This window comes from Tauraco erythrolophus, chromosome 1 (assembly GCF_009769465.1).
Source record: "Tauraco erythrolophus isolate bTauEry1 chromosome 1, bTauEry1.pri, whole genome shotgun sequence".
In the NCBI taxonomy this organism is placed as follows: Eukaryota; Metazoa; Chordata; class Aves; order Musophagiformes; family Musophagidae; genus Tauraco; species Tauraco erythrolophus.
In genome coordinates this window covers 70769203-70787926 of record NC_141465.1, presented here as the reverse complement: position 1 = coordinate 70787926, position 18724 = coordinate 70769203, and the positions used below count along the sequence as shown (strand labels likewise).

The following is an 18724-nucleotide window of genomic DNA, read 5'->3' as shown; positions in this document are numbered from 1 at the left end:
TACCTTTCCTCTGTGAGGAGCTGTGGCTTCAATCATGCTGTGCAATACTTCTTAGAATGGATTTTGGTCTGTTTGAAGTTTCTTTAGTGATTAAGCTTGTGTCTCATTATTCAGTACTGGACTTAAATGAAGACAAGAGTGGGCTGAGTTGGGCAAGTGTCTGAAAACCAGGTACAGTACTTGAGAGTTTCTTTGGACTGGAAGAAATTGCATAATATTAGAATAATAACTAAGATGAGAAAATAGCTTGGAAGCTAGGAAAAAATGTTCATAGTGGCATGAAGTGAATCGAACATGAATTAAGTACAGATAAAAAGAGGTGTCTTGGAGGATTTTTTTGTGCTGACATCAGAGCAGTCATTTTTTGACAAACAGCTTGAACCATGAGAATATTTAGTGTAAAATTAAGTGTAAGGTTGATATTCTACAGTTTGCATTTGTATTTCTCTATGTGTAGACTAGAGAAGTTTTCAAAGCTTTGTAAGTTCATTTGTACCATACCAGCATATGAATATGGGTAAAGCTGGTGAGATTTTTAAACAGATAATACAACAAGACTTTGTTTTATGTCATAAGGGCTAGTGGTTCTGTGGTTGTGATGTCTGGCGTGCATTGTTTGTTTCTTCTTGATAAGATAAAATAGTAAGCAATGCCATCTGTTTTATGACTATTCATTGAATATTTTGATACTGGTATTCAATGCTCCTATTTTTAGATGAAAAATTTTGATAGAGATGAAGATCTATGATTTAGAGAGAATACAAAATCACATCTAATTCATCCTGCCTATTTATGACTACAAACTTCTCGGTGTTTGCTCATTGTCACCTAAAAAATTGCATGTGAATGAGTGTTTGTATGTATGTTTCAAGAATCTGGAAACACTGAAATGAAGAGAGATTTCTAGTCTTATTTCATTAAGATGAAATTTTTCGGCAATATCACACCACGCAGCTCTGCAAGTGTAGGGAGAGAACCCAGAGCATCGTGATTTCTGAACTCGACCTTGAACCTATGGAAACAGAAGTTCAGTAGTTTGGGATCAAATCCCCAGTATTAGTTTTTGGAGTTGTCTTCTTGCCAGAAGCAAGCTTCATGTTCCCTCCAAAACTCCTCAGCCTTCATGTTAAGCAGAATGATAGAACAAAAGTTTATCTTCAATGTCCATCATCAAAACAGACACCAAGAGAGTATTTTAGTAAACTCTAAGTAAACAATTCAAATAATTCTACCATCGTTCACATGAGAACTTTATTTTTCTAAGTATTCTGCTGAGATGCAAAATTTTTTTCTTTGTGCTGACATAAAATAGGAATCAACTTACATTTTAAGTGCAGATTATAATTTATAAGCACACTGCTTAATGTTTATTTTATCTTTAATCAAATTTCCCTTATAATCGATTCTTTATTCTTCTGTCTTTTGGATTTTGTTTTGGTTTCCTTAGGATTTTCTTTACCTCGCAGAGGTTATACTATTCCTCCTCAATCTCAAAATTCTTAAGCTCATTTTATTCACCACTTTTGGCTAAAGTAGCTGCTTCTGAATCTCTTGGGGTCTCCTTGACAACATGATTTCTACTTCTTGTTAACTTCCTTCTATTCTGCAGGAAAAATTCTAATAGAATTTTAAATCCTGTATGATGAAGAGTAGTATGAAAGCTTTGTTAAATACTGTGCGATAAATAGTTTACAAGTTCACTAACTTTTATAGCCTTGATTTTTTCTGCCATGAACATTTAATGAAGAGAGCAGGAGAATTGCATTTGAGATGGGGATCTTTATGGGTTCAAGGATAGCAAATGTTACTCTAGTAGTGGTCTATGTTCTTAAGAGTCCATCAGACTTATGCAGTTATACACCTTAACATTAATAATAATATTACATGTTATTTTCTCGCTTAAGAGTAATGATGTGTAATTGCTCAGGAGGAGTGACAGCTTTCCAGGTTTCTAACATGTTTTTCCATAAATTCTAGTGATCTAGGTTTATGCTTTAGGTTAGAACATTACAGTACAGAATGATTGGTTGTGAAGTTACTTTATTTCTCTAATTTGTGTTTTCTAGATCAAGCTAGTGCCTCCAGCTCCGAATGACGACCTGGCTTCTCTGAGTGAGCTGACAGACAGCAGCCTGCTTTATGAGATTCAGAAGCGTTTCAATAATAATCAGATATATGTGAGTTGCTACTCACCTGTCAACAGTAAGCTTTCAAAAAAGAGCAAATGAAAGAATAGGAAAAATAGGATTACTCTCATAAGTACTGGACAGTAACCTGCCCCAGACTCATGACTAATATTTAAATGAATCAGGATATATGTGTGCAATTTCTCAAGTTTATAGAGGAAAAGCAGAAATAAAAAATGGAATAACACTTCAGATAAATTTGGATAAAACTTACGTGTGTTTATTTCACAGAGCAGTGTATTGGTAAAAATTGATGGGCATATGTAATGTTCCTTCACAAACTACCAAAAGATCCTTCAATCTTTAACATTATGTTAACTTAATTTTAATAGAGCACATGATTACTGGAAATTTAAGAGGAACTTAGAATTTAACAGCTTAGAATTCAGCATGGGATGTTTAATTATTCATTATCTCTTCCAATATTACAGAAATGATTCTCTATATTGTAATGTTAATCATCTAGATACCAAACGAAATAATTACAGCAAGGTTTTTGTGAAACAGTTATTCCTGGTTTTGCCATGTTAAATTTGAGAGGTATCCAGTTAGGCATAGATTACTTCTGGAGAAAAATCTGCGCTTGAAAATTTTGGTATCTCTGTTCATATCTTGCTCATAACTTATTTCTAACTTACAGAACAGCTGAGTGGCATGTTAAAGTGAAACATGCAAATTGTTTTTAAATGTGTAAGTTAATTGCACTGTTCAGGCTAAAGGAATATGGGGAATTGGCATTTTGCTGTGAATACTTCTGGAATTTTAGGAACTTCAATTCTAGCTGTTACGGCATTCAGTGATAATAAAAATTCTGGTTTTTAGAATCATGGATCAAATCCCGATTTATTATGAGTATTTCTTTTTCTTTATCTTGCTTTCAAAGGTGCCAAACACAGATAACTTTAACTGAATTCAGGAGCATCCACAGATACTCAGTATTTGTTAAAAGGAAGTCTTTTATTTTAAAATACTGAAGATTTTACGTAAGACTATCTCATACCCTGCTCTGGCATTCTCCTTAATAGAAATTTATGGGCAGGAATCATTAATATTCTGCTCAACAGCAGCCATTGTCCTTCGGTAGAGTGTCAGCATCAATGCTGAAAACCCTTGCATCTTTGGGTGATTTGGTTCTCAGACTTAGAAGGAAAAGTCCTTGGACTCCAATTCCAAACCAAAATCCTCCTTAGCACTGAACAAGTCCTGTTTCATTTTTTCAGCAAGCTTAATAAAGTTCCATTCTGCAGGAAAACCCAACAGTGATGTTGGGGTGGGGGAGAGAGATGAAAAAAATTACTGCATTTCAGAAGAAAAATATTACATTTATTATGAAAGGCAATATTTTCCACCTCCTTAAATCAAAATGCTCCATTTTGAAAAAGGCAGCATGATTGGGACCGTTCACATGATGGTTTGCTGTCTGACTTCTTCAGAGACAGAGGTCTGGCATTTTTGCATTCTAAGAGCATGATATGGCAGTGAGTGCTTATGTGGACTGAGAAGTATAGCAGCAAGGGGAACCTACAATCTTATGCTAAAGTATATCTTTCACATTTGAATGTTTAAATATGAAATAAAAAGTCTTGGCACCTTCGCAATCAATGGTTTGCTATTTTTAATATAGCCAAGATTTTTTTTTCTATATGCATGTACACATGTTTATATACACATACACATGTATAAATACTTACGTATGTGTCAATTGCTCTGTCTTAATCCCACAAGCAACATATTTTAATGTATCAATTCTGCATAATCAATATAGCATTTGTAAATTCTTTTATCTATCCCATACAAAATTGCTTGAGGAGCTTGTTTATGTGGTAGGCATGTCACATTTTCATAGTTTAACAAATAGTAAGTTACAAATTAACTTTCAAATAATCTACCAATAATATATGCAGTGCAATTCTTCTATGCATAATTTTCCATCATAAAGTACTCGTTTTTATTACAAAAAGAATAATTAATGCTATCTGAATTGTAAATTTAGATCTCAATTTAAAGTTATGAAGCTAAAAGCTCTGAATTTGAGGATTATGTTTAATATGCTGATAGCTAGATTTAAGAGGCTTTGCCAAATGTCCTTTCTGGAAGAAAACCATTAGCCTCCTTAAAGATTTAATTTAGTACTTAATAAAGCAATTATATCTTCTTCTTTTTCCAGACCTACGTTGGCGATATACTGTTGCTTGTTAACCCATTTAAAGAACTTCCTATTTATTCTACTATGGTAAGCATTCTCTCTTTAAATATTACAGTGTGAATCTCTTTCAGTGGATTCATATAGTTCATTTGACAAGCCAAACCCCTAGAATTATTTAACATTTATGCCTTTTTTTTTATGTTGGGAGTGTCTTAATTTTGAAATTTCTTAATTTCTTCCAAGATGCCACTATTTTTTCCATTTCTTATTTGTAAAACAGCCATCTTGCTAATGTTTTGTATGAGCAGTAGCGCTTTTGATTGTTTAAAAATAGTTCCTGAGGTATAACATGACATTGGTGATTTCTGCCACTGCCAAAGTTGCAAAAATAGATGCATACTTCATGCAGTGGTTGTTAGAGTTCACACCCCCCTTGCCGAAACCACAATTATGGAGATAATGACCTGGAATGGTGCAGAAAGGCTCAAAATGGCTGGCTGTGCTCCACACCGGGCCACTCAGTTCAGACACCGTACAGGCAGTGAGTGCAAAGTGCTGGGCGTGAGCTTTGCACTACAGTGGGGCAGTCGAACAGAGGTGGCTTGTGTTGGGCACAGGCAGTATATGGACAAAGGGAACTTGAGTCCATGTGTGCACTGTCATGTGCACAAGTCCACTTAGATAATGCTTCAGATATTTCTCTCTTGAATAGTAGTACCCTTATCTTTCTAATCTTTCACTTACTTTAGCAGGCTAAATTAAATTTTTTTTGTCCTGTAATTGTTTGTGTCACCTTGGATGATTATTGCTTTTACTCCATCATTATTATCTGCAGGGTATTGTGCATTAAACAGGTATTTCCCAGATGATCAAAAAAACATGGTTGCAAATTTGCTTTGTTTTCTCTATTTTTGAAATGCTCAAGTGTACTGCAGCAACTTTGCTGGTATTATGCTCAAGTCTGTAAATGTTAGATGGTCTGTATGTTAAAGTAATAAAAATTGGTGATGTCAATTCCTCAGTAGACACTGACATGCTATATGATGTGGCTCATTAGTCAGAATTTTTGTTTCAGATATGTGGTTCGTTAGCTGTCAAAAAAAGAATGCAAAGATATATTGAGCTTGATACTATTTCTTAAAACCAGGATGAAGCAATGAAAAGATTATCATGTACGTTTTTCAGTAACAGCAGCACTTTAGGTTTTCTTCTCTATTTTGAAACATATCTCATAACATCTCAGCAATCTTTATTTTGTTTACACTGACCTCTCACGCTTAGCTCCCATGAAGTACTGCTAAAATCAATGTTTTTATAAGCAATTATTCACTCTGAGATGGCAAAGAATCATACATTAATGCACTGATAGACTTTGCTTGGTATGCAATTCAGTGGAACTGCTAGGTGATAATATTAGTGCATTTTTACACGGAAATACACTGTGCTACTACGCTATATGTTATAGCAGCACTGCACTATAGTGCGGGTGGATGAGAAGCTCAACATGAGCCAGCAATGTGCACTGGCAGCCCAGAAAGCAAATCGTATCCTGGGCTGTATCAAAAGGAGCGTGGCCAGCAGGTCGAGGGAAGTGATTCTGCCCCTCTACTCTGCTCTCGTGAGACCCCACCTGGAATACTGTGTTCAACTCTGGAGTCCCCAACACAAGAAGGACATGGAGCTACTGGAGCGAGTCCAGAGGAGGGCCACGAAGATGATTCGAGGGCTGGAACACCTCTGCTATGAAGACAGGCTGAGAGAGTTGGGGCTGTTCAGCCTGGAGAAGAGAAGTCTCCGGGGTGATCTTATAGCAGCTTTCCAGTACCTAAAGGAGGCCTACAGGAAAGCTGGAGAGGGACTTTTTACAAGGGCGTGTAGTGATAGGACAAGGGGCAATGGATTTAAACTGAAAGAGGGAAGATTTAGATTAGATATAAGGAAGAAATTTTTTACATTGAGGGTGGTGAGGCAGAGGAACAGGTTGCCCAGAGAGAAGGCCAGGTTGAATGAGGCTTTGGGCAACCTGGTGTAGCCAAGGGGTTCCCTGCCCATGGCAGGGAGGTTGGAACTAGATGATCTTTGAGGTCCCTTCCAACCCTAACCATTCTATGATTCTACTAGGAACATGTGGACGCCACTTCAGAGATATGATAGTAACTGTAGAAGTAGCTTGTGCTACGGTCGCCCTGCTTTGTTACATTTGTGCAGAATTTATTTGTGTCTGATTAGGGCAAATATATTCTTGAAGTTCATGTGATAAAAAAAATGTGTAAACTTGCAAAGCACTTGCAACATTATGAAATGAGAGTAAGTATGTGAAGGTTTTTCTTTCTGCTTTGTGACATGCTGAAACGATTCCTTGAGAATTGATGTGGATTTCAATCTTGTTTAGTCTGGTAGCTTGAAAGACCTGAATGAGAATAGGACCGTATTGTGGAAGATTCATTCAGCCACAGCGCTGTAGATGCCCAAAGATTCAATATTTTAACATGTAAATAAATAAGACAGGCACGGGACAGGAAGGAGTGATAAGCACCATGTTAGTTTGGAGAAAGGGGCAAATACAAAATAGCACTGTGGTGGAAGGGCTGTTAGAGAGTATAGGTGGAGAAAAAAAAAACACATGATGTAAAGGAAAGCATTTGGTTGTTTAAGTGATAGCATCTAGTATCATTCTAGATGCTTCATAGTGTTCCAGTTGTCCCCTGTCTGCCATGGGTTTCTGTTGAGCCTGTGCTAATTTTCTAAAACCATGAGAAGGTCTCACAAAAAGTGATATAAAAAGGTAGGTAAAAATATTTGTTTAAGGATATTTGTAAAATGGTATGGTGTTTCTGCTCACAATCTTATCTAAATCACATTCTATATTTTCTTTATTATATTTATTCTGAAAGAACAGAATTGGAGATATTAGCAGGCTATTTAATTTTTCTAAAATATGCTTCATATTAGCTGAAAGAACATCAGGATATCCTCAGAAAAAAATGAGGTTTCAGTAGCAGATAATTGGTTCTGTTCATACTTAAGCTTTAAGGATAGTACACGTTGCCAGCTATGTGTATCACAGAAGTTATTCTACATTGCAGAGACAGTATTTTAGAAGACTGCTCTGTCATGTAAGAAATGAAATAGTTTATAACTTAAGCCTTTGATTTCAATTTTTACTTTTCATGGATGATCATATTTTATTTTGTAAGATTTTTAAGTCAAGACATTGAAGAACTATAAACATGAGGTATAAAAAAGTAACTTCTGTTTTGTTCAATGCACAAGCCAGTAATGTTGAGTCCTCCAGTTATGTTAATTTTCTATCTTAATTAGATCTTCTGTGCTTACAGCTCTGTTTTCTTTAATTAAAATTTTCATAGATACTGTACTGGTGCCACATATATACTTACTGAGATTCTGTTCATAGTGCTTAGAGAGCTTTACAAAAGACCCTGGATTAGGGGTATGAAGCATAATTAGTTTGAAATGTATTGATCATGTTAATTTTCTATAATTTTTCAGGTCACCCAGCTTTATTTAAGTAACTCTGGAAAATTGTGTTCCTCACTTCCCCCACATATATTTTCCTGTGCTGAAAGAGCTTACCACATGCTATTCCAGGAGCGGCGTCCCCAGTGCTTTATCCTCAGGTGAAAATTTATCTTTCTGTTAACTAATTTGTAACTCCTGCCTCTCAGCTGTTTCCCCCAGGACTCAACATTTGATATTTCCATTTTAGTTTTTACTCCAACTGATTTCTTTCTGTGTACTGATCTCTGTATCATACGTTAGAGCAAAATAGAACTGAAAAAGGTTTAATTACACCTCAAGTTCATAAATTCTCTTGGGCAATTGCCACTCCATCTAGCTGCATCTAATTAGGAACAAAGAGTTAATGCTGAAGAATTCAAAACTGCTGTGTGTGTTTGCTAATATTACATAGATCTGGATTAGAAATAGAATCTAATGACAATAAAAATGCAAAGTCCTTGACTAAATTATAAACCTCTGAGTTGAGGCACCTGTATTGGAGCTTCCACTCTGCCTCACATGTTTGTGCAGCCATGAGCTTGTTATTTAGCTCTCCAACTTCAAAATGGACTTTAACCAGTTCCTTTATTCACAGTGTTGTTGCAGTGATAACTTCAGGACTGTGAATAGACATTAGAAATCTACAGTGAAACAGAGTTTCATCCAAATATTCCAGTTTTATAGCTGTGGATACAATTCCATGCATGCGTGTATAGTGCGATGAGTGCGCGTAGTAACAAACTTTAGAAGTAAAAAAATACTTTTCCCTCTAATGTGAAATCACAGGCTGTTTCAAGGTGGGGAGGCTCAGAGAAGCTCTTTGTAGCTAGAAAGGCCATTTCATTTAACCGCTCAGAAGGTAGGAGACAGTGGATGAACAAGTGAAAAAGACTCATATATCCATGAGAACATTACACTGGAATAAGCCATCTAGGCGTGCTTCTGTCCTTCTTTCTTCGGCTGCTTATTTCCTCATTTCTATCCCATCCTTTGCGTCAACAGAAACATTCAGATGGTGGCACGGTGAGCTGGGCTGGAGAAATACTCTCAGGTCAAAGTTACACCTGGGAGGGTGGTGATGATGTTAAGGAGCTATTTTAACCTGAATCCCTTCCATAGTCAAATTTCCCTAGAACTGAAATGAATTTCCAGAGCAAGACTGGCAGAGCCCATTGGTTTTGGTAGTAGTTTTGGATTAGACTACATAGCTCCTAGAATCCTTGTACCATGTTTGCTGCTGCTGTGATATTAGAATGGTTGGCCTGAGACACTGTCCAAGTCCTCTCACAATGTCCTCTCACAATGAGGAGTATCAGTGTGTCACATAGGAAAATAGCTGTATCAAATCAGAAGACTGCTAGTTTTGTTTGGTTTTATTAGTAGTAAATCCAGTGAAAGTAGATTGTCCCTGTGGGTATGCAATAATCTCAAGACAAAATTCCCTTGATATCTGCAAAATATGCCATTTTGGCATACGAGCACTCTTGGAATTGCACACTGAGAGTGCACTTTTGCCTTCTGTCATCATCATTAGCAAGTGAAACATGATGCAAGTATAGAATAAAACTCTTGAATACGTGTTTATTTTTAGGTTTACTTTACTTTTACCTATAATGATACTCTACAGTATAAATAATTCGTTAGTGTAATTTATAAACATAATTGTGCTTTAGTTTTATTGTAAGATTTTACCATGAAAAGAGGCTACTGTTTTGATGTGCATGTTGTGATATGATAATTAAGCAGTGAGGGTTAGTACCATACCATACCAGTATTTTACTTTTTTTGTGGAGTTCTCAAAATACATCTAGCTTAACTTTTAACTGCTAAAGAACCAAGTGATGGTAGTATGTATAAACTCTCATCTGAACTTTTCCTGAAAAATTTGAGTTTGTTATTTTAAAAAACAGTAATTTCTTTATAGAAGTCTTTTATTTTCAGTATATCGAGCTATCCACAATCTTTTCAAAAGGACTGGGAAGAATATTGGAAAATGTACTCTTATTTATGTTCATCATCTTCATCAAGCTTCGTAGCTTATTTTGTGGAGATAATGTTTATTAATAATGTTTTTCAGTTCATTTTATTTTCTGCCAAAGAGTAATTACAAAGAGATCCTTCCCATGAGTTTAGTGGCCATTACTAATGATTCATGAATTACTCTTTTATTGGACACATACTGTTGCTAATGAATTCTGCATGCAGTGTGACCCTTAATGATAATGTTTTTCTTAGTCTAGCCGTTTTTGCCTCCCACATTTTCCCAAGGGATGATAATGAAAAGAGATGAAGGCACCTGAAGTTGTCTGAGTTGGAACTTATCTGCCTAAATCCAAAGCTATGGTCTTGAAACCGTTGCTAAAATACAAGACTCTACTTTCTGACCTTGAAGTGCCACTTCAATAGTCAGCCCATTTGTGTGCTCAAGAGAGGTTCATACTTCACAGCACTATTTATTTCATGCTTAAGCCTGACTGGGATTCAGGAATTTTACATTTCTGTACCAAAGTCCCTTACAAGAAACTTTCTCAAAGCATTGATAATTCACATCTTTGAGATCAGAATCTTTATAAATCAGACATTCATCCATGAGCAGTTGTGCTTATTGTATATGATGCTGTATTGTCCTGTTCTCTCTCTCACATATAACTTCCATCTGTTTTTTATTTGTTTTTACTGTTTTTTCTTTCTTTAGCTGCTTGTCTCTAGTGATATATTTAGAGTAGAAGTCCTTCAGAGCCAGAACATTTCTATATTGTATCCTTAGCCAGATATGGTTGGAGTCTCCGACTCCACACAAATGATTGTGTTAATGTTAGCAATTAAATATACAGAAGCAGAGACTCCACTCTTTTCTTTGGGAATAAACAACAGAGATTTGGTAGTGAGTGCTCCTGTGATCACAGGGAAGGGGTTTGTAGCTGAGATCTGCTGTGGCTTCTTCCTGAGCACAAAAATCAAGTTCATAAAAAGTGAGCACTCCTGTCATGAGTATGGCTGTTCTCAGAGTGCTAAGCTTCCTGCTATTTGCAGAAACAGCATGGGCTTGTGCCAGACGAAGGAAAATTCTCCCTTCTGTAGTATCATCACCTAATACTTAACCTTTTCTGGTTTTTGTGCCTAAAGACACTGTAGGTATGGAAGTGTTCTCATCTTTCTGTAGCATACAGAACTTGGTGTGTGTCACATCATCTTAAGACTTCTTAGTAAAAGGCAAGCTTGAAGTCCAAGAGCAAGTAAAAGGAAGTTTCCAACAAGTGGTTAAAATATTAGGGAAAAAAAAAAAATCAAAATGGAAAGCAAGAAATCAGTCTATCAAATGTGAAATATTCTTCCCTAACAGCAAGATTCTTTCATAAGGTGTTCACACAGGAAACAGATTTAGCAAATCTGGAGTTTTCCTATTGGGGCTGCTTTGGAGAATTACCAAAAAAACTGAAAACACCAATTCACAAGTAGAAAATATCCATCTCCAAGGTATTTCCTAACAGATCTGGAAGAATACTTCTGTCCCAGTATATATCCTGGAGTTAACTTAGGACCAGACCAGTCATTTACAGGGAAAATGATGTGTAAAAAGTATCTTTTCAAGTTTATTCTTTAATCTAAGAAAATCCATTGTTTTGCAACTTAAATTAGAAGGTATAGAGCGTTAAGGAATTTCCTGCTCAGTTTAATGCTAGATTTCCTGTCTCCTGTTATGTGATTCAGTGAAAATGGGAATGTAGCATTGCTAAACTTGCTTTGCAGTACATGAGTTTGATTTTTGTCTCTTGTTGGTTGGACCTCTCTGACACGTCAGTTCCCTGCTTCGTCTGCTCCCTTTGCTTCATGCAGGTTGAGTGACTCTCCCCAAGCAGCAAAGCAGGCAATGCAAAAAAATAATCCTTTTTTAGTCTTGTAAAATGAATCACCCATCACATAAAATGTTACACATAAATATCAGTGACAAAATATTCCAATAACTGTACAACTGTAAGTAGATAGTTTGCTATGCAGAATGCAGAATGTGTGAATGTACAGAAGATAGAACAGGTGGTGAAACACTGAAGCATCTTCTACAATGACACAGGAGCCGATAGTATCCTATGATGTGTTAGGTTAACTACTCAAAGCTCCACTTATGTTTCTGTCTTTGCTACATTCTTTATTAATTGTAGGTAATTATGAATATTTCTTTAAAAATACTTATTAACCCCCAATTTTTAAGTTAAACAAGTTTGTAATTTTCTGGTTTGACCTCTTCAGTACATTAAAAAACTTACACTTAAAGAATGCAGATTTAACACAGATTTGAGATAGGGTTCTCAGTATGACATTAATAGATACTGTTAGTGGAAGGGAACCCCCTGCAAACCCAGTGGCAACCTTTCTGAGTCAAAACTTTTTGTTTCCATGTAAAAACACACACATCATCATATTTTAAAGAAGTTTTAGAATTGCACTTTACAATTCCAGCACCGTTAAAGCACTTTATTTTGCAGAACATTCATAATGTCCCATTTAAACTGTGTGAAGCTGTGTTTTCATCTTCAAATTTAATAAAAACCTTACTATTTCATTTTAATGTTGCCTGTTTCAATTTTCTTTGTGACTTCAGTCTTTTTCTGCTTCCATCTATTCCCCTAAACTTCATATTAAGTCCTTGCTACTGAACTGGTTAAAAAAGAAAAAAAAAAATCCATTTAAAGCTCTAAGGCTGGTCTGGATCGTTTTTTCTGCCTCTTTTTTTTTCAGTCACTTCACATCTGATCAAGTATTCACTCACTGAAATTGAGTGTTTTACAACAGGAAAGCATTTGGCCAAATTATTGAACAGTTTGCTACCAGTTATTCACACACTCATGTGTGTGTAACACCAAGAGCTGACTTTATGGAAAATTTATATGAAAGTTACAAAATAAAATAACATTATATCATGCTCTTACACACCCAATAGGTGAACTTTTCGTAATTAACTTCCTTCTGACTGCATTTTGCTCCCGCTGTTCGGGATATGAAAGTGCATTATGCACTGACAAGATAAGTGAGGCGCTGTCTAGGAAGCCTAAGTATAGTTTATAGGCTTATTAAAAGCTAAGGATCCTTAGTCAATCAAACCAATGGGTTATGGGATGCTCATGGCTAATTTGGTGAATCAAAAAAAAATATAATGAATATATCAAATGAAATGTAATAATTTTGTGTATGTTAGCAGCCAGGAATGCTGATATCCAATGGTTTTGTTGTGATATAAATCACATTTTTAAGCCAAATGAAATGGAACGAAAAGAAATCCTTGTCTTTTAAAGTGGAATCCCTTGAAAGCGTTTTATTTCCTCAGTTTAGCATCACCACAGGCATTCTGTTCAAGTTAATAATCTTTAATTTTTACATTATAATTCGATGCATTATAAATGCAATGAGCTACTACAGTATGGTTGTAGATTTGGACATCCTATTTATAATAAAAAACTATTTAGAAATGCACTTAACAGTTTAGTTTACTTTAGAAATATGATTTCTATAACTAACATGCAGGGTTCTTCAGTTACTGAGATCACTACCGATCATACAAAACACATTATTTTATATTTAGCAGTCTCACTTGCATATATTTATTTCAAATCTGGAAACATCAATCATGAGTAAGACCCCATGTCTCGCTTATATACTCTGCAAACTGAGAAGAAAGAAATTATTCTTGTGCCCCCAAATCTGCGAGCTTACTCTGTCTTCTGTCTTAAGATCAGAGTGGGGATTTGGAGTAGCAATGCTCACAATTTAGGTTGGTACAATAAGAGATTGGTTTCAGAAGTTCATACAAAACAGCATGCATATCTATGCTGATCTAAATCTTCCTTTAAAACTGATGGAAATCTTACATTAATAAATTCTGTCAGAAGTTTTCTAGCATTTCTGATTATAATTCAAGTACTGCAGGAGTAGGATTTTTTTGTTGTTTGTTTTATGAGGTATTCCTGCACTTCTGACTGTTTTACCTTTGGTCAGAATTGAAAATGAAATGCAGACAATAAATCCTTGTCACTTATATGATCTGAAATGGCAGGTACATTCCTCCTTGTATGTTTTATATTTTGTGATATTTTTCCCCAAACAGATGATTTATAGGATTTATTTACACTGGAATTGACACTTGCCAAACAATAATGATCCAGTTATCTGAAATCACAGAGATATAGACAAATCTGGCTAACATGCAGAAATTGAGGGTAAGCAAGGTATATTTCTCAGTACTTGCAGGAATTAATTCTTAAAATTTTGCCTGGGGTTTGCTGTTTTCTGACTATTTTAGCTGGCCTTGATTAACTACTTCTACACGATGGTTCTGTCTGTCCACCTCTGAGTCCCCCTCCACCCAGTAACTTTTGAACCTGTTGGCCGCTAACAGCCTTAGAGGTCTCAGAGCTGGAGTGTTCACATAGGCTTTGTGGTTTCTGGGAGCCATCACAAAAGCGATTACAACTCCAGCCACCCCTGTTCTGAAAGGGAGCAGCCAGGCAGTTCGTGTGGACTGGCCAACAAGCATGTGAGCTTGCCGGCATGAGTGGTGCCAGTGGCCTGGCTAGATGGGCACAAGGTGGCAGAGAAACTGGGATGCAATCCAAGTGCAGTGGGTTTGCACACCATAGCTTCTTTAGTTCCCCTATTTGTAGAACATCTCGTGCTCTTTGCTTCTCATGCCTTTGTATTTTCACACTTCAAATTGGACTTTTTCCTAACAATTTTAGTTTTGAATGTTTTATTTGAAAACAGAGTTTATTTTTTCTTATTAATCATATTATTTTAAGATACGGAGACTAAGAGTTGTAATTGAGATTGTATTAACAACATATTGATAAAGAAATAACAGGAACCAGGCCCTCCATCAGGTGGGTATGTAGGAAAGTTGGAAAGCCAAAGGAGAAATAAAATGAGAAAGCTCAGTGGAACTTGCCTAAAGCCCATGGTGAGTGTAGGCTTTCAAATTCTCTGTTCATTTTCCATTCCCTTGGAGTACACTGTCTCTACAGATTTAATAATTTAACTTCTTTATCTGTGAAATAAGCTGTCTTTGCTTTGCCTGTTTCATAATGCCTTCTAAGGAAATTTTACTGTGGAAGAATGCTTTTCTGCTGCAATGCTAACTTATCCTCCACCTTGATAAGACAGTCCAACCAAAAGTTATTAGAAACCAACATTCATAGTGTAGATTACATTTTGAAAAATATAGTGATGAAACAATTATGTAAAACAGAGAAGAATTGTTCTCTAAGCAGAATTAAACTATTGTGAACTATGGGGACATTACAAAAAATCTTACTCCACCTCGAAGGAAATGGAATAAACAAGATCTGGTTCAAGGCGCCAGATTACTTTTTCATTGTTAAATTATTTATTGCCCCAAATGTTCCAAACAATTACATCAACAATTAAAACTTTACCTAACATGGCATTTCTTTCTCAGTGCTTCAATCTGTATTTCACTAGGAGTATACACATAACCCTTTGCCATACACAGAACAACTAAATGACATTGTGTCTGTCTTTCAGCAACCAAGTTCTAGTGAATTCTGACCCCTGAACTGTACTCTAGCAACCACTGTAGCCAACAAGCTCCTGTGACACTGCTGGAGAAAATGTCAATCATTGTAAAATCAAGAGTTGAGCTGAGAGTGTCAAATCTTTGTAGCTGTGTCACTGCAATGTTTAGGAATCAGCAATCTTGAGAAGAAAAGACACTGTACACTTTGTTCATCCTGTGTTATCTGGGCCACAGTTAGCTTGCAGTGAAAAACAAAATATAGCTTTATTTAAAAAATGAAACAGATTAAGTGAGGAAACTCATGGTCAGCACTCCAGTTCCTTTGTTTAAGAAAGAATTTTTCTGGTTTTAATTATAATTTGCATGCCTACTTTGTAATACTTGAGAACAGTCAAAGGCACATCAAATATTATTTTAGCATCCCTTCTGTCTGCCCTCCCCCCCGCCTCCCCAATTTCGCCAGTTGTGAGAAAGACTTTTTGAGAAATTCCCCCACGCTACCAATCCTGGAAAAGCCTTCAGTTAAAGAAGCTGGTTTTGGCAGATGAAGTTGAGCCTAAGCAAGCAAACCAAGAAATTACTACAACAATTTGTTAAATATCAAGTCTTGTTCAGCCCTCAGAATGATACAAATACTTATCTGCTGGATATAAAGGGCAGTACACATTGGACAAGTTGTGAGTTGTTACGAGCTATGAATTATTTCAGATCCTATTTTCAAACATATATGAACACTTCTGCTCAGTGGCACCCTCAGTAACTGTGACTGTACTAAACTTGAGAGATATTTTGACTTCAGAGAAGTTCCTTAACAGATGAAATGACTGAAGAGCCACTGTTGCTATCTAATTGCTGATCCATGATATAGTGATAGCAGGTTGCAGCTGTGATCTTGGATTAAGTATGTTGTTGAGGGCAAAATTATTTCATTATTGTGACACACAGGTGCCAGTGGAGTGGCTAACGTGAGTGGGCAGTAGTAGGAGGAGAGAGGGGCAAGATAGATGACAAGATAGTTTTATATCTGTCTGTAAGCTCATTGACTTTCTGGATAATACAGGCATAAGATCAGTAATTTGCAAGAGTATGAAATGTCTCTAGAGGAGACATGTAGTCCTCTATCACAGGACTTTTGCAACTCTTTCAGAAAGTCAGATGCCAAAGATCTGGGCAAGGGATAGTGCTCTTGCAGAGTAACTTGTCAATCCTGTATAGGTACTGTTTTCATATTAGCTGTGACAATGACCTTCTTGACTTTGCATGATTTGTCTCATTGTAAAACCTGATTTAAATATGGCTTTGTGACCTGTTATTTGAGGTCTTTGCATAACATATAGCCAGGTTGCAAACCTTTGCGGTCTTGGACTACAAACCTCCTGCTGATTCCAATAGGAGTTTGAAGTCCTGGTGAGATTCCAGCTCATTATAGAACATGGAGAACATAGATAAAACAGTTTGACATATCTCATATAGTAATGAGACATCTGTCTTGTCACGTGAGACTACAGCTTACAGGTAAACAAGATATTCATCAGAGTTTCATTTAAGTCCCATAAGAGTTGAATGAAAATGGATGGTGCAGAGATCCAATCCCTGCCTGAGTATGAAGACAGTTTTGTCCTTCCCTCTTTTGTTTCTTCCTTTACTTGATTTCTCCTTTGAAGTGAGATTTAAATAGATAAAACAATGGCAGACAGATACTGTATTATCCTGCCCTCTCATTTTCAGAAAATCAACTATACAGATAACAGACTGACCAACCAGCATGGCCATTGTACTTGTGAAAAATCTAGCTGACTGTTGTAGAAACAGCCTTTTAAATTTCATGAAGCAGATAAATGAAGTTAAGCAACAAATTACATTTAGTTTGGCTCAGTTGTCTATAAAGAAAACAACTTCTTGTAATTCAAATAAGAAATTCTTACATGAATTTCTTAATCAGTCTTCACTAACTTTAACCTTTCCATCTCTTTTGTTTCTTTTCCTTCCTCCTCCATGATTAAGGTGCACCACTGAGTTTTCTTCTCTCCTCCATCCCTCCACTTTTCTGTTGTTTCTTCCTACCTTTGTTCTTCATATTGCCTTTTACCTTGTTTTCTTTACTCATTTTCCCCCTCAGAGATTCTCATTCTATGGATTATCTATTCCACGTCATGAACAAGAAATTAAGTGAAACAGGATCACTGAAGTCAGAGTGTATTGCACTGCAGATACTGGGCAGGTTGTAAAATCAATCATCTTTTCCTTCCTGTTCCTTTCCTATTTCCTTTACCTTCTTCCTATTATATTCTACATTTTCTTTTCCTTCTGACTCCCATCATTACCAAAGTAGTACTTCCCCATCTACAAAGAGAACCCGACAGCATAAGCAAGCTCCCTTGCTGGACAGAAGATAAAGAAGGAGACAAAATCTTTGCTCTAAATACCTTCAGAATGGCTCGAAAGCTTTGGACTTGTTTGGCTTGACTTGTGGTACAAGGCAGCTTGACAATTCTGACCGCCTTCATGAACATAGACGGTCAGCCAGTCTATCATCTCCTACATTCTGTTCTTTATTATTTGTCATTCATAAACTTCTGTTAGAAAGTTTGATTGAGATATCTTAAATCCATTCAAACAAAGCTAGCAGAGAATATAAATAACGTATCAAATGTGAAAATAACAATCATTCCCCCCTCTCTTTCTTGCCTGTCATCTTGCAGTGGAGAACGTGGTTCTGGGAAGACTGAAGCCTGCAAACAGATAGTGAAGCATCTTGTTTGCAGAGCCAGCTCCAGCAGAAATACATTTGATACAAAGATAAAACATGTAAGTAGCATTCTGATCACTGAGTAGAACAAAGCAAAAATTTGGCCTCTTGGATGGGCAAAGACATTTGAACTGTAAGGAAAAGGCATCTGCTATGCAGAAGTTCATAAAGCGTTTGTTTTCACTGTTGAAGTTAGACGAGGTTTCTTTCCCTGAATTGAGCTGAATGGGAATAGGATTAAGCTCACATTGATGTGATGAGAGGAAAACATAAAGTGCAGGCCAGTTTTGTTTCTATATGTTTTGGTAACTTTGGAAAGCAATGTTTCAGTGAATATGAAACATTTGTGTGAGTAAGGTACTGTGTCCTAAATGTGTAGTTATTGCCTTCAGTAAGTGTATAAATTTATCTATGCAGTTGTGGTGGTGCTCTTCTGGACACTACAAGACGTGCTGAAACATCTGAAGTAATAATATGTAAGACAGAACCTGGAAAGTTGCAGGAAAACTGCAAGGACTGAACAAAGTTATATGGCCCAGTGTTTGTACACTAGATATATTTATAAAACAGGCAAGAGTTCTGAATATTTGCTCAGTCAT

The 18724-nt window shown here is 36.3% G+C and overlaps 1 protein-coding gene across 1 annotated transcript in view; it reads left to right on the top strand.

The window, feature by feature from the left end:
- MYO16 (myosin XVI) overlaps positions 1-18724 on the top strand; it is a 296257-nt gene that overhangs the window by 107340 nt on the left and 170193 nt on the right. The window contains exons 10-13 of the mRNA XM_086610862.1: positions 2067-2177; positions 4354-4419; positions 7843-7970; positions 18079-18184. Coding sequence (XP_086466988.1) covers positions 2067-2177; positions 4354-4419; positions 7843-7970; positions 18079-18184 — 411 coding nt within the window. The remainder of the gene's footprint in view (positions 1-2066; positions 2178-4353; positions 4420-7842; positions 7971-18078; positions 18185-18724) is intronic.